At 35.3% G+C, this 17,187-nt stretch overlaps 1 protein-coding gene across 1 annotated transcript in view; it reads right to left on the reverse strand.

Annotated features, from left to right (window-relative positions):
• Positions 1 to 12,222: 12,222 nt before the first annotated feature.
• Positions 12,223 to 17,187, reverse strand: part of LOC134845060 (uncharacterized) — a 38,901-nt gene continuing 33,936 nt past the window's right edge. Inside the window, exons 4-7 of the mRNA XM_063861902.1 lie at positions 16,835 to 16,997; positions 15,244 to 15,380; positions 14,156 to 14,375; positions 12,223 to 13,921 (exon numbers count right to left, since the gene is read on the reverse strand). Of these exons, the coding sequence (XP_063717972.1) occupies positions 13,851 to 13,921; positions 14,156 to 14,375; positions 15,244 to 15,380; positions 16,835 to 16,997 (591 nt within the window). The 3' untranslated portion in view covers positions 12,223 to 13,850. The remainder of the gene's footprint in view (positions 13,922 to 14,155; positions 14,376 to 15,243; positions 15,381 to 16,834; positions 16,998 to 17,187) is intronic.

The raw sequence follows: 17,187 nt of genomic DNA on the forward strand, positions 1-17,187 counted from the left end.
GTTCGGGATAACTCGCCAAGCTCATATACTTTGAACGAAATTCAGGGAATCATCAACAAACATTTTCATAGCGCCCATAACTGGAGCCAGATTATAGTCAAATTGATAATTCTCAAACCCCACAAAAAATTCGGAGATGAAATATTATTTTGAATTTGCAATCTACGACAGGGTAAGATTTTTTTGTCAAAATCATTAGTTTGATTGTCGAAAAATGATTGTCGATTGAATAAAAAAAATAGTCAATATAAGCGTGAATTTTTTGTCAAATTCTACGGAATTCACATTTTTGACGCAGTTTTTTTCAATAAAAAAAGCGCTTTTTGGAAAGTTTCTGATTTTTTGTTCTTGAAAAATAATCCCCAGCTCACCATTTAAATCACAACGTGATGTTTCTAGCGCATAGTTTGGTAATTATCAGAAAAAAAACTTAAATTTTTAACCGGTCAAAAAAAACTTTTTGAAGAATCTACGTTTGTTTGGTGAAAAAAAGACGTAGGATTTCCATTCCACCAGTATTGACTCCTTTTCTTCACCCTCCGCGCTAATAATTTTCGAAAAGTTTTCATTTACCCGCCACAGTTACTCACTTGTCACCCGGGTCTCATATTTAAGTAGTCAATGTTAGAAAATCTTATTGGTCATCCGTTATTTATGTACGGTTTCGCCTTCTTTCCGTATCTTGCATTTGGAACCTCTGTTCCCTCTTTTCAGTTCGAGTTTTCTCTTTTTACTGGTATAGACACAACATGGTCATCCAAGCCACCCGGAGTTTTTATAAAAGCAAAGTGCTCGCTCTAACTCTTTTAGGAATGGTTTAGTTGAACTGGACTTCGAGAGGCACATGAGTTCCGAGTACCATCTATTGGCCTCAAATTGAAAATAAACAAAATAGAGAAAGCCTATAAAACATTGAATTTCCAATTATCATTTTTGAGAGTTAACTTTTGGGTCAATATGAAATCAGCGTGACCAGTTAGGTTATTGAAATCATAAAACAACATATTCATTTGGCCCATAATTGGAGCCGGATCATGGTCGAATTGAAATTTTTAACCCCCCCCCCCCCCCCGACTAGAAAAAATTAAAGAGGTGATACTAAACAGAAAACTGAAGTTAAAATTGACTGAACAAAAACAAGCAACCCAAGCGTGAAAATTCTGTCAATTTCTGAGACAACTAGAAAAAATAATTGCAACCAGAGACGCCAATGGCTCATCCAAATAATTTTTTATCAAAAAAAACCTTATAGTTGCGCTTTTTGAAAATGTCTCATTTAACGCTAGTCGATATTGGAGAATATAGATATTGGGCATCCGTTATTTATGACTGATTTCGCATTCTTTCCGTATGTTGCATTTGGAACTTTAGTCCCCTCTTTTGATTTCCAATTTTCTTCGCTGGTATCAACACAACACGGTCATCCGAGCCACCCGTGGCTATGTGGTTTGTTTGAACGGAATCATCCCGGTTATTTTACTTTCGACAATTAGGACCAATAGCTAATCAAGGACTCGGCAAGCTGAAATCTCCTTCAGATAAGTTGATTCATTCTTTTACGCCACATCAACCCTACATGCGCAATTACAATGGCCCGTGGGACATGCAGTAGTTGATTATTGTAATTATAATAAGAAATTGTTTCCAAGTGAGGTAATTACTCAAACAAAACTAACATTCAGGAACTTTACTACACAACATCATTTGAGAGAGCGCGACAAAACCTAATCTAACCTGTTTTCAGACGTCTCGGACCTGTGGGCTGGGCAAGGTGTTAAGAAAGCGTGGGCGTGATGCTAAATCTAGTCACAATTTTAGCATCTCCCGGTACAACTATTTCGGCGTAAATAATGCATTGAATGTAAAACTTGGGGGGGGGGGGGGGGTCCAGCGGAATCGCTCAAAATTTTCGGGTCAGGCAAAGTTGCAGCATACCCATTTTGAGTCGCTATGGTCGCAACATACTTTTTTGGGCCGCGCAAAGTCGCAACATACCCATTTTGAGTTACAATGGTCGCAACATACTTTTTAAGACGCGCAAAGTCGCAACATACCCATTTTCAGTCGCAATGGTCGCAACATACTGATTTGGGTAAATGGTTTCATTATACCTCTTTTGAGTAACAATTGTCGCAATACAATTCTTGGACCTCTACCTTGGTTCGAGATTTTTCATAGCTTGCGTTAATTGACCTGACTATAAATTAAAACGGACCTCCTCCTGGTCATTGCTTGTTGTTGATTTTGCCCCGAACATAATCGTTGCCTTTTGCGTACTTGACCCCGCGCTCATAGTTCAGGGCATTTTTGTACTATTTGTTTGCATTTCTCCATCTGCCATTTAACATTAAATGTATTTCTATTGAATGTGCAATTAAATTTGTCCAGGTTGCCGACAACCCGCTCAACTTCGCAAAGATTTGCTCCAATGCTCCGATTGTTTTTTTTAGATAAGCTGATCCTTCTGTTTGTTTTGAAAATTATCTCCAGAATCAGCGGGCACTGGGTGGTTCTTAGATTAATGCAAGACATCCTGTTGTGTATCTCATTATGCGTCTTTTCGCCAGGGCGCAAAGAGTCTCGAGTTAAAACTTCGCCTCGATTCCAAACGATTTTTCTTGGTTGATCCACAGCTCGCCCGGGTCAAGGTTTGCGATTGATGTTTCGACCGAGGCGGATCGAACACATGTCAGAGTTTGACCAAAAAAGCTATTGTCGAGATGGCCCTATAGTCGAAAGCAAAGTCGAAACATAAAGTCAGGTCGGTCGAAACATGAAAGGAACACAAAATCAGAAAACTAAAGTCGAAATAAACAAAAAATAAACTTGAACTCAATTCCAAAACACATTCTTGTTTGAAATTTTAAGCAAAAATTAGGCTCATCAAAAAACCTCAATTTCAGAGTACTGAGTTTAGCAACAGTCATTTGAGGTGAGTTCTAAGCCAAGAACTATAATTCTCAAGGGTATTTTTAGTTGATTTAAACAATATTTTACCTTGTCACAAAATTAAAACGAAAGTTCACATTTCATTGCGCAATTTATTTTATAAAAAGAAGTTTCGCTAAGAGCTATTCCCACTTCAGTAACTGTTACGCACTTTTACAATCTGATAAAAATTTGACACAAAAAATTACACGAAAAGCACATATTTTAATTTTAACTAGCAAGCGCGTCTCCAATAGTCAATTGACTCGCAAAAACTTAATTATTGTTCATATCAAGCTATCCAAGCAATAAAACATTGAACAACTTCAAGTTGAGCCCTATCGTAAATCGGTTTGAAAAACTTTGGGTTTTTAAGCAGGCTTTTCAAGCTATAAGACTTTGAAATTTTTCAAATTGTTTCACAAAGCAAATTGGATGGCGAAACTTTAGATTTTCTATGGAAGCTAATAAAGCAAGGAAACTTTGAAATATTTCTTGTTACTTCAAAGACTAAGTCAGTTCGCGAAAAATTTAAGTTGTTATAAGCAAGCTAAAACACTTCAAGTTATTTAATAAACCAAATCAACGAAAATTTTAAAAATTTCAAATTGTTGAATAGAGCAAATCGACTGGCAAGATTTAAGCAAGCTATTCGAGATCTGAAACTTTGAAACTTTCAAGTTACTTCATAGATCCAATCGGTTCGCGAAATGTTTTTGCAAGCAAGCTAATTAAGCTAGAAAACTTTGAAATATCTCAAAATATTTTCTAGACCGAATTTTTCAGCGAAAGGGTTAAGTTCTTCTAAGCGAGCAATTAAAACTCTGAAACTTTTGAAACATTTCAAGTTATTTCAAAAGCAAATCGGTTTGCAGAAAGTTTGCTGAAAAGGTTTGCAAAAAACTCTGAGTTTTTTCATAGAGATAAATGATTGGCGAGAAGTTTCAATTTCTCTAAGCTAGCTATTGAGGCAATGAAAATATGAATTATCTTAAGTTTTCACAGTGCAAGTCAATTGCTGAAAAATTTATAATCTTCTGAGCAAGGTATACCAGCGTTGAAACTTAGGAAATAATTCAAAACATTTCATTGGGCAAATCGGTTTGCAAACAGCTAGTTTTTCTAGGAAACTGGTTGCTGGTTTCGATTGCTTCGTTTCATCATGACCTCAATCTGAAACGGCAAAATTTCCAAAAAAAATGGACCGGCACTGTCTAGCCTTGAAAATGAATTGACTTCACCTTGTCTAAAGAATTAAATTGCTTTCAAAAATAACTCTAAAACATTCCAGACTTAAGAAAACTTCAAAGTTCCAGAAGATTCGTGGCCTTCTCTTAAACGTTAAGCCTAGAGACTTTTTTTAAACGTTGCATTCGACAAAGCTAAAACGTTGCATTCAGTTAAACACTGCGTTTATTTCACGAAGCAAACTTGATGGTGAAACTAGATTTTCTATGGAATCTTTTCAGGCTATGAAACTATGAATTATTTCAAGTTATTTCATACATTGAATCGATTCGCGAAAAACTTAAGTTTTCTAAGCAAGCTTTTGAATTATTACACGTTATTTCCTTCGCTGAATCGGTTCGCGGAAACCTTCAAGTTTGTTGATACAAGCTATAAAACTTTGAAATAATTCAATTTATTTCGTGGACCGAATCGGTTCGCAAAAAGTTTCTCTTTTTCTGAAGAAACTTTTGAAGCTATGAAACTTTGAATTATTTCAAGTTAATTCATAGACTGAATCGGTTTGTGAGAAGGTTTTTTTTCTTAGCAAGCTTTTAAAGCTGTTGAATTTTGAGTTATTACAAGTTTCACTTAGATTGAATCGGTTCGCGAAAACTTTAAGTTTCTTTAAGCAAGCTTTTAAACCTATGAAATTTTGAAATATTTCAAACTCTTTCTTAGACCAAATAGGTTTGCGAAAAATTTGTTTTTTAAGCAAGCTTTTAAAGCTATGAATCTTTGAATAATTTCAAGTTATCTTGTAGACTGAATCGATTCGCGAAAAAAAAAATTTCAAAGAAAGCTTTTCAAGTTATGAAAAGTTGAAACATTTCCATTTAGTTCATAGGCCGAATAGGTTCGCAAAATTTTCATTCTAAGCATGGAGGTTGCTGTTTCAGACTAAACTTTTGACAGTTCTAGACATAATTGACACGAAATTTTGGAAAAAAAAAGTTGGACAGGTACTGTCTAGCCTTGAAGTTGGATCGAGTTCATCTTCCGATGGTTGCTCTAAATACTTCTTGAATATTTGATAGCCTTTTAAACATTTTCTCCTAATAAATCTTAAGCATTGTGTTCAGTTAAACGTTGCGTCCATAGCGCATTCGGAGTTACATTTAATATAAAAGATTGAGGTAAAAATATTTCATGGTCGAACTCTGCTGAATCGTTTTGTTCGATCAACCGCAGCCAAAATATTTTTCTACGGTCGAACTCGGTCGTAAGATTTTTTTTTTTGGTCGAACATAGTCGAGACATATTAAGCTATCGATACATATTTTCGTCGAGTCGGTCGAAACATGAGCCGCGACCCGGGGACCCGCAGATCATTTATTGAGGGGGCTTTACGCATTTATATGACTAGATCGCTGTTCCACTCATCAACTTCTTTGAAACAGCGCCATGCTGAAACAGGTAAATTGGAAGACGTTTTGTTCCACCCGTTCGTGTTATTCACACTTTGCGTCGACCGTATCAAACAAAATACAGTTTCGATCGTCTCCGGCATCTTTGCATGTGTTTTGAGATCATTTAGATTTTTCGCGATTGTCTCCACCGGTATGTTTCGACCTTCTTCTCATATGAGTCATCCAAAATTGAAAGATAAAACTGAATTAAAAAGTTAAATTTTTTCTCTTACAGCGAGACTATGTGTAGCTCCTGACTGTGCTCGACCAATCTCTGATGAGTTTCAACATTGTTCGACCAAGTTTAAATATGTTTAACTGTGCTCGGTTGAACTTTGACATGATCTGACCGTACTCAGTTGAGGCATATTTCGAATGAGCGCTTTATTAATAAAATCTACATAAAATGAATAAAGTGTATACTGTAAATACTGTTTTGAAAAAAATATTATCTCGAGACATAAATCGAAAACCTTGACCAGGCAATTTCTAACTCAAATGCACTGAATCAAAAATAACCAACTCAGGCTCGATAACCCAATTGACCATAAGCACATTTGAAAAAATCAAAAGCTATTTTATACTCTTTAAAATGCTTGTATACGGCACTTGCGTCACAATTCAGTAACACTTTTATGCTAACCATTAGAAATTTATCAGCGCTATAAAAATATCAAAATTTGGTTTTAAGGACTTACAAAATCATTCTGGATCTAAAAAAAAAACAGTTTTCACTATATTTACGAAGTTTTGCATCGGAGTGAGCCCTTTTTTGGACAAACGGAGAAAAAACATGTTCATGCTGTGTGAAGCATCACAGGAAGACAATTGAGTGGTTCATTTTGAAAACTCAGCTATTTGACAGCAAAATGTCACGCGGTTCAAAAAACCTAGTGCAGATGATGTAATTTGACATTCTCAGACCCGGAAGGCGCACAATTTTGTGTCTGTATGTTCTTGGATTCCAGAGACAAGTCTTTAAACATGTTCCAAAATGTAAGTGGATTCTACTTTAAAAATTTCCGTGGTTTCTGCGTACAAATATTTGTAACTTAACTTTTGTCGGCTTATTATCTTGATGCGGTTTCCGCAACGAGCGGATCTAGCTGGTTGTTCCAAATTCCGCAAATGTAAGCAGATTCCGCGAAAGTAAGCGTATTCCACAAATTTATGCGGATTCCGCTTACAATTTGCGGATTCCACGACTGCTTTAGTCTACTGAACACATAATTTATTATTTGTCTATGGATTGCATAAACTGTCCCAGATTCCGCAAAGTTTGTTGCGGATTCCGCAAATTTGCTTGTTTTTAAAGCCATTTTGAGCAATACAGTGTTGTAGTTATTTGTCCGTCGAATCCAAAACAGCAAATAACATCAAAGAAAAGTAGCAATGTTGCGGATTCCCCAACAAATCTAATTCTGGCCTGTTGCGGAATCCGTTTAAAATTTACAAAATGCACAGTTTCGCCTCGTAATGATGTTCAATACCCAGTTTTTATTTTTTCATTTATGGTAGCGTTGATTGATTACTCTAATTCCAGGTGAGAAATTTGTTGAAAATAGAAGTTGCGTCCGAAATCACCCTTGAAAACAAGCATTTTAAAAAATCAAAAAAACTCAAAATACCCCAAAAAAATGATTTTTTTCCAATTTAGATTTGATTGATTGGTTATGCCAGCTTAAACGTTTCTTGATTTGTAAAAAAAATACATGCAAGTAATCCCTTTCACGCCTTTTGCATGAATGTTTCCTGAACTTTTTCAGCACAAGCAAAGTAAAGCTGGTAACGCAGGGCTAGGCCTTAAATTTTCCAATTGCCTCTTATGCCCAAGCATTCAATCATTTTTTAGGAAATGTATAAAAGATAAGACTTATATAAGACAATTTTTCAAAAAAAAAATTTGAATTTTTTTCTCCTACTGCGTAAAGTACAAAGCAATGTGAATAGCGTCTAGCGAGCTACTAGTTGTTTTAAACACATTTCGTTAAATCAAATTGGAATAAATTTTGGGCTTGAGTAAGTTACTCGCGCATTAAAAGAACCGACTATATCGCTGTTTAGCTGTCCGAAAAATTCTAAATTGGCATTCTTCAAAACTTGTTAAATTTACAAAAAAAATCAGAAGTTAAAATTAATTTTGAGCTCAGGGATGGTAAAAAGTCATAAGGACACGACATAAAAACTCCGTTGAAAAGTGGTTTGTTAAAAATCGAAGCTTGTGTGAAGAAAAAAATAGTACGAATTTTCCGTGATTTTCCTGAAAACATGGTAACAATACAAACTCACTTGATCAAAACAGTTCTACGAAAAATAAATTTGATATATTTTGTTTCGCAAAAACGAAAACAATTCAACAATCGAAAATACTTTCAGTTGCAAACTTTTAATTCAGCTACTGAAAAGTGCTGTTTTGAACCATGCATTCCCGATTAAGCTCCCGATTCGAACTTTCACTAAAAACAATTTTTTGTTAAAATTGCACATTCGTGAGCAAACTCATTGGTTTATGTTACTTACAAAATTATTGAACATGCATGGCAATAACAGCTATATATGAAAAGCAAGGAAATTTTGAAACACTATTCTTAATTGACACAATGAAAAAACCACGGCAGTTCAGTTGCAAACAAAAAACTTTTTAATTCAAACCTCCTTAAGCAGATTTCACAGCTTTGAATTTGTTTTGCATGTATATTCTAAATTTTTTGCTCTTTTCTTGAGTTTTTTTGTGGATTGTTTAGTTTAAACACAGACACGAACCTGAGTTTTGCACAATTTGCGATACAAAAAAACCATAAAACATAGAAAGTCGAAAAATGTGAAATGTTTAAAAAAAGCAGGTGATCCAAAACTTTCTCAGCAGGTGAACAATGTCTCAACTAAGTCTCAGGCAAAAAACTAAGTAGGGGCCCTGCTAGAGCTGGAGGTACTTCCTTATTTTTTGAATTTTGTTTAAGAATACTGAATGAAGAAAACTGGATGTAATTTCAAAAAATTGACTTTGTTCAAAAACTTCAATTGTTTCTCAAACAATTTAAGTGAAAAGAGTGCAAGCGCTTGAGAAATTGAAATTTTTCCAAGAAAAACTATTTTTTTTTGCAAATTGTCCGGCGAGAGAGTTCAAAAGTTTTCTAGAAAACTGTCAAAATTTCAAACACTTAACTTTCAGAATAATTTGCAAAAACTAAATTTTGAAGAAAATAGGCGATGGCGCTTCAGCAGAGAAGATTCCCGAAACCGGGTTTGTCGATTGAACACCTTACTTAAGAACTGGCAGAGCAGTTTTTGAGAAAAGTCATTAAGTTTCCAAAAAATGGTCAAAAATTCAAAATTTTAATTATTCTGAGAATCAGAGCTTTTTGTGTAAAGAGGCCACCTGTAAAGGAATTCACGCAACCTGTTAATTTGATTGAACATCAAAAATTCTGATTTGGGTCTGTAGTTTTTGAGAATAGTCACACATTCTCAAAAAACGGTCGAAATTTCAAAAGTTTGACTTTTCCCACTCCGCTTTTTTGTGGCGTTAATTCAAAGGAGGCGTCTCAACAACTGTTTACTTCATTGAACAATCTCGAATTTGATAGTGCTGTTACCGAGAAAAGACATATAGATCCAAGGAACCGTTGAAAAATTATAAAACTAACTAATCCGAGAGCCATAACATTTTGTGTAAAAAAGTTAGAAAAAATCGTTTCTAACAACCTGGTTTATACCTTGAGCTCAAAAATTTCTGATTTGCCAAGCCATACATTTGAGTTTCAAACACAAAGGCGAAGCTGAGCTTGGCACTATTTTTGATTAAAATGAAAGAAGAAATTTTAAAACAAATTTGAATCATCCAAAAACTCGATTTTTTTTCCATAAAATTATAAAAATTGCATTAGAAGATCATCATACCCGACACACATAACCTGCATCAATAGATACTACTTAAAGTTCTGGGAATGAAAGAAAAAAAAATCCAAGGAAAACCCTATCTGCGGAACTAGCAGAAAGACAATAATCTAAGGAAGCCGAAAATTTTCAGTTTGCAAAAGAAACAGGTCTCTACTGGAATTGCAAATTAGAGTTTTTGTGCTTTTTCGGACTATCGTCTGTCTGTTTAATTTTGTCTAATAAATTTTACGTAGCCCACTTTTTGAAGGTTCAGCTATTTTCCAAATTACTTTAACACCCTTGCTTGAGAGGACACCCCGGCTCTGTCGTCTCAAGCAAGGCCGTTGAAGTATTTTGGAAGAAAGCTGAACTTTCAAAAAAGTCGGCTACGAAAAATTATTTAGACAAAATTAAACAGACGGACCATAGTCCGAAAAAGCACAAAAACTCTGATTTGCAAAAAAAACAGGTCCCGGCCAAATTCAAAGCGATTTTTTTGACTCAAGCAATTGTGTTATATCTGTGTCAGATGCCCCGATGGTTGAGAAAACTTGTTTACCCTTTCCCTCATAACACACAGTCGCCCATGAAAACTTTGTTTTCGGCCATCAAACAACGATATAGAACACCCAGAAACCTACTAAGCCGAAAAAAAAATACAATAAAATTGAAAAAAAAAAACGAAACTTTTAAAATTAAATAGAGTCGGTAAACTTTCAATCAATGTAAAAATCAAGTTTCGATTCGTCGGTTTTTAAACTGTTAACGCACTATAAGCAACTAAAATGCAAACTGTTTTTGTTGTTCAGCAAAAACAGACGATTCTCCGATGTGTTAACGGAGGCGACAAACATATGCAGAAAAATATTAGGCCAAAATTTTTATTTGAAACAGAATGTTTCCTGCTTGAAAAAAATGGTCAAGTGCGAACCCAGGACCTCTGCGGTCCAGGCGTAATTGTTACCTCCAGACAAGTGTGCAGGAGAAACTATGCATTTTGAGTTCATTTTCAAACAAAGTACCACCAGGAGTCCAGATGGGTCATGTGAACAAAATTGTTTACGGGAAAAAAGTCTAATAACCGATTACAATACTCTTGCTTTTCGCAAGGGCAACAAGCAACGGAAAACTTCCGAAGCGGAAGAACTTGACAATTTTTGAACAGACAAATGAAACGCCTTTCAATGAAGAACAATTCAATTTTTACCGGAAAATTTTTTTTTCTGTATTAGACCCACTGAATAAAACAAGGCACTGACGGGACTAAAACCTGAAAACTAAAAGTGCAAAAACGACCGCGTAACCTCCACGCCTCAGTGGAAGGAAACTGGAAGTTTTTAAGGCTCAATAATGAAGCAAGTTCAGTTGCTTATGGAAAACAAAATGTAGTTCTCGATTGCAAGATATTTACCCTTGCAAGTGTAAACAGTTCCAAAAGTTGAAAGCCAAATGAGGAGAAGTTTATTCGAAAAAAAAAAATGCCAGAAATATTTTTACTCATGAGACAAGCTAGTTTTCCGATTGTCGGAGACAAAGACAGAATATTTGTACCCGAAGTGCTTTTTTCTGCAGAAAACACTCTTGATTTTCTAACTAGCAATTTCTGACGGATTTTTAAATATCATTTTCATCTTGAGCTCATAATCCAAAAAAGATGTTGTTACTTTGATCATTTTTTTGTAATCGTTTCTGAGTTCAGTTTTACTTTTGATCAAGAGAGCCATTTAGAATATTTAACTCGCCATTTACTTCATATTGTGAAGTCCTAACTGGCAATATAATCCGGCATAGAAATTGTTTTAAATTGAATTGAAATTTTTATAGTGATAGTAAGTATTATAGTGATTTAGCTTATCTTTCCACTACTTTAAAAATTTCTCATTTTTTGAACTGATCACTAGCAAATAGACGTTAAAAAGAGCAGTCAGAAAGTTCAGGGCGTCGCCCTGATACAAGAAGTCTTGTAAATAATTAGTGTCCTGACTTCTGCAGAAGCTCCCGTTTCAGACCTAATATGTTTTTTGACGTGGGACGACATTCCGTAAAAGGCGAAAAACGTAACAAGCGACATTTCAGAACAAGCGACAAATCGTAACAGTAGGTTAAGCGAGGAACACTGAATCACGCTCAGTATTCTTCTCTTGCCAGATGTTACTTGCCAAAGCCTTGACACGAATTGTCGCTCGTTTCAAATTGTCGCTTTTTACAATTTTTTGCCTGTTATGAGTTGTCGCCTGTTACGAAAAGGTTTCGGTTGAATAACAAGTGTCTCAGACAAACTTGTTACTTTTGCTACATTTCTTTGAATTAAAAGCTTTGACGCTCTGCGCCACATCTCGTTGAACTAAAAGCTTTGAAGTTAGAGTTCTGATAATGCTTATTAGTTTTTTATTTGTCCATTCCCCAGATTCATTATTAAATGATCCTGGTCCAGATCTTTTCGTAGCTTTTTGATCTCCTCTAGATAATGCTCATTTTTTAAGCACCAAGTTTGATTGCGATGATCGGTTTAACTTGTATACGACAAGATGTTTAACTGTAATTACTTGAAGTTTCAATTTCTTCAAATGCTTTTTTCTTTTTGCATTTTTTATAAGTAGATTGTAAATACTTCAATCAATTTGGAATTGACCTTGCTTAGGAATCGGCCTGCTTACTAAAGCAAGGCATGCATTTATTCTTCAACAATGACACAGAAAACCGCTTTGCCTATGCAGTTCAGTTGTGAAACTATTTTAGAAAAACAATAATAAATCAACGCTCAACATTGGCTTCGAATTTTTATCCAAGACTTCATCAATCAATTGCAACTTTCGATAGAAGCAACAAACATTTATTGAAGTTTAAATTGTAAAGTGATATGATCTGAGTATAATATTGTATTTACACATACGATGTACAGATTTTGAGCGCAGACTTCAGTTAGAACCTCTTACAATTCAGGAAAAATTTGTAATCTTTGTTCAAAGTTTCAGATTAATCAACTAGGATCAGAGGTCAAAAGCTGAAGTCAGCAATAGGGACTCTAATAAAAATTTAGTTTGTGAAGAGGCGTCTAATCAATACTTCCAATAAGGCAAAGATGGGCGTGTGGGATTTTTTCAATCAAATTTGTATGCTTCTTTTGTGTAAGTAGTGAATTAATAGTGGTAATTGTAATGTAAGCGCAGAGGAAAATGCAAAAAAGAGCTTCAAACAGGAAAAACAAATCAGATAAAATAATTCTTAAGAAAAAAACTGTTGAGATTAGGAGTATCACGTTCTCGCATCTGCTCTACGACAGCTTAAGGTAGTTACCGTTTCTATCAAACTGCCACTGTTCTTCAATCAAAAATTCGCCCAAAAAACAAAACTACCTAAATGTTGTAATTCGAATTTCCGACCTTTTGATTAGGAGCCTCACTTCCTCGCATCTGCACCACAGTTGTTTGGAAATAAGCTAGTGGCCCAGGTAATGCTGTATCTACCTGTTTTATTATTTTTAATTCAATATTGTACTGATTGTGTTGTGTCATTTTCGAAATTCATGGAAATTACGCTAAAACCTAGTGTTTTTCTGCTTGAGTAATGAGTTTAACCGCTTATTTAAAAGAATAAACTATTACTTGTTCTTTCGATTGAAGGTCTGATTTCTTAAGCCAATCAAAAACTCAAAAAACAATTAACTTTTCCTAAATCTATAAACTTTTCTCTACTAAAACAAGGAAATAACCTCCCAATTCGTCGATTGAAGATTTCCCTGCCCCAATTTTTTAGTCGTTTCCGAGAACAGAGACAAAAAAAAATCTAGAAAATCACAGGGTAAAACAGCTAACGCTGAAAAAATCTAAGCACCATGTCAGTATTAACCAGCTCTCAACCTCAGAATCAGAAGGTTAGTTTTTTAAAAATAACTTTCCAAAAAGCTGGCAAATATTCAAAAATTGGAAATTTTCCAAGGCTATCGTTTTTTACAAAATGCAGGGCATACCACCTTGCACAGGTATGATAACTTATTTTTTTTGGTTATTTTTTTAATCTCCAACTTGGCAGGGTATTTTTTGAGAAAAATCAAAATGTTTTAAAAATTAACCAATTGTCAAAAAATGGGTTTGTTTGAGGCCATACCTGTTTCTCAGCCGAATTTAGGGAGCCGAATTTGGGTTTGAGCCGAATTTTTTTCTAATCTAAGTGGCAAATAAAAGTGCTCATTTGGTGGCACTTTTGTTAAACTGATGTAAAACAAAAGTGCCACCAAATGCGCACTTTTATTTGCGACTTAAGTTTAGAAAAAATCTTCGTTATAATACACTACGCTTGACCTGTGTAATGATATTCAATTATTGTACTTGAAATTTCAAAATTTTAAGTAGCCTTCAACGAAATCGCCATTTTCTGTACAGTTTTTCTCCGCGCACCATTGTTCAATTAGTTTCCAAATATCCAGATATTAGCCAGATACATGAGAACAGCTGATCCGAGGAGTCCCATTGGCTGAGCTAAAACCCATCAGTGTAATTATGTAATGCGACAAGCAAACACATTATGTTGATTTTATAAATCTTCTATGTGCCTGAAATTCAGGTCTCTTGGTCATGATAAAACTGCCATTACACATTTTCAAATATTTTGGACTTTTTTAAAGGTGAACTAATCAAAAGATTTGAAAAATTTAGGTGTCGTTATTTGTTAATCAAAACATTAGAACCAAAAACTTGGGCTTTAAAAGGTACCAGCGCATGCCATGGAGACTTTGAGCTCTACAGTCAGACCATCTCCAGACAAATCCATACACTCATCAGTGTCCACGACACACAGTTTCTCGAAGGCCACCGAGTAGGTCTCGTCATTTGCCAGCCCAGTGACGTAAGAGCTGCAGTCCATCTTTCCTTGCGCGTCTTCGACCCCACAGCCGATGTTCATTATTGCCCCGTTGTTTCCGCCCTTGTCAACCTGGATTTGTCAGTTATGATGGACCATGATCACTAATTCATCATAAACCACTGCATCATGGACTCATTATTCTCTAACTCGCGATCATAATCACGGAAAGTAATTAGTGTCGATGTTCCTATTTATTATTATGATTTTAATACCAGAACAAAATTGTTGGTAATTGACATATTGAAAAAAACTCATCAATAATGTTTAGCCTGAATATCATCAAAATGGGCCAATAAAATTGCATAGAAGTCATTGGCAAGAGATCCTATAATTCGTTGGCAATTAATGGAATATACAATGCAATTGAAACTAATCATTGTAAGTATTGCTTTTTGCTCTATTCAGGGGCGACTCTACGATTTCCTCGAGGGGAGATTTTCAAAACAATTCCCAAAAATTCGAAAAATTGTCAAGAGATCGTATAACTCAACGGCAAAAAATGGAACAGACAATGCAATTGATTCCGATCGTTATAATTATCCCTTTTTGCTCTATTCAAGAGCGGGTCTAGGGTTTTCTTGAGATAAAAATTTTGTAGGTCGACCAAATTGATTTTCTGAGCCCTCCGAAATCAGTATAAAGTTCCTATTTTGGCCAAAATTGCTGCACAGCAAGCGAATTTATCAAAAAATGTCCAAAAAAGTTCGCGCTCTCCCCTAGTACATATATTGGCGTTTGAAACTGTCAATTTATGGTCTGAAATCAGTCAAAAACGGATGTTTTGAAATAGTACCATTGGGGGACCCTTTGGTACCAGTAAGGGACCCTTTGGCTCTATTTTTTGCTAGAAAATTTTTGTAAGAAATTTCTTGCGAATCGTTGATGAGGTGCGAATGTGATTTACAAGGCTAAGTGTTAAGTAGTATATTCTGCTCACCGTGTAACGGTACTCTAAATGATGATTCATATCAGCTCCAAAAGAGGTCACGTGGACGCTGACCTTACACTCCCACTCCTCGTCCCTCTCCAGACATGCTCCCTCCTCGTGCGACGCCACCAGGACAAAACTCACCTCTTCAAGGAAAAGCAGTCTTAGAAAAAGTCTTGATTGTAAAACTTTATTTGGTGCAAAAAGCTTCTTTGTTCCAAAAGCCTTTATTTGTATCATTAGTAAGAAAAAAGCACAAAAATTCTACTCGTCAACGCAACTTCTTTCAGATAATATTGCTTGAGGTGAAACTTCAAAGATTTTGGAAGTATCACCTTATGGAAGCTGGTAACAAAACCTCTATAAAGGAGTAGTTTAGCATTCGAGCATAAGCAAATTTTGAACTCCAGTAATGTTACAGTTGAAGAAAACGAGATTTAGAATGAAGTGCACTAAATCCGACTGTATCATACAAAACCATAAGCTAACTGCACTTCTGTGTTTCAGGCAGTTACAGATGATACAGGGGTCAAATATGAATCACAGGCAAGTTGCCACACATCTCTAAGGACTTGACATACATTTGACATAAACTCACAAAATGCCTCTACGTCAGTAATGAATAGCTTTTGCAATGGCGGTGGTGGTGGGGTGTGGATGGATTGTAAAATAATTCTGATACGAGCAGTCTGTTAGCAAACATTTAATAAATCCAGGAGCTGAGTCAACTATTCATATAGCTTAAGGCGATAAAACCATATTGGTTTTCTGTTCTCCTAAACTTTCATTAAGTTAGTAAAAAGGCATAAAAAAAAGACAGCAAGCAGTAAAATTGATGTTGTTGTTCCGACTTTTGATACGAAAGTAACGGAATATTTGTGCTCGGGGTGGGTTTTTTTTTCTTCAGACAAATTTCGACTTTTTAACAAGCCATTTTTTGACAAAAAAAAATTATATCATTCGAAAGCTATTGTTGTCCTGAGCTTAAATTTGAAAAGATATTTTACCTGTGATCATTTTTTGTAAAGTTATGGGGTTTTAAAGATTGCCATTTTGACCAATTTGGGAAAATTAACGCGCGATATATTTCACGCTATTAACGCGTAAGCGGATATTTAATCCGTCTTAGAAATTGTTCCAATTGGTTGAAAGAAGCTTATTTGCCATAATTGATTTGTTACAAGGAGCGAAATCTATCCTTTTGTACTTTATATGGCGAGTGGGGGTGATGTTTTTCATAAGGAAATTTCAAATTTTAGAAAAAAAAATTTCATTTTATTTTATTACATTTAATTTTTTTTGTTATTACTGCTCCATAAACCTCAAAAGGCAGTCGGAACATTCAGTCCTTCGCCCTGATACGAGCAGTCTTGTTATACCTAGGCATCGAAAGGGCCCAATTTTTATCATAAAATGATTCAATTATGAGCCATTGGAAAGAAGGTATTTCCAACGTATAACACGTCCGAACAACCACAATCCGAGAAAAAACGTAATAAAAAAGTAATAAAAAGCTCAATAACGCCATAAAAGTGAAACGCGATTTCATTTTAATCTTGATCTTGGCTTTGATTTGTATTGAAAATATTCGAGCCCTTACCGACTGACAAGTTGGTGGTCACAGAATAGTCGCCACTGTAGGTTTCAAACCAGCCGTCGTTTATTATTGAAATATGGACCCCCTCGATATAGAAGTATATATCAACTTCCACTTCGGCTGCAGATGCAGAGGCCATCGGGTAGCAAAGAATTCCAGCCTCTTGCTAAATAATTGATATCATGATAGTCAGTTGGATTATTGGCCAAGTATTTTAGATCCTTTTTCGACCGACCAAGCCATGTTAAAAAATTTCAGCTTTAATGATTTACGTGGTTGCCGTGGTGGCCCCTTTTTGGTTTCATGGTAATGATCATTGAAACACTTTCCTTTTTCTCAGCAATCTCAAGATTGGA

Source organism: Symsagittifera roscoffensis, chromosome 4 (genome assembly GCF_963678635.1).
Source record: "Symsagittifera roscoffensis chromosome 4, txSymRosc1.1, whole genome shotgun sequence".
In the NCBI taxonomy this organism is placed as follows: Eukaryota; Metazoa; Xenacoelomorpha; order Acoela; family Convolutidae; genus Symsagittifera; species Symsagittifera roscoffensis.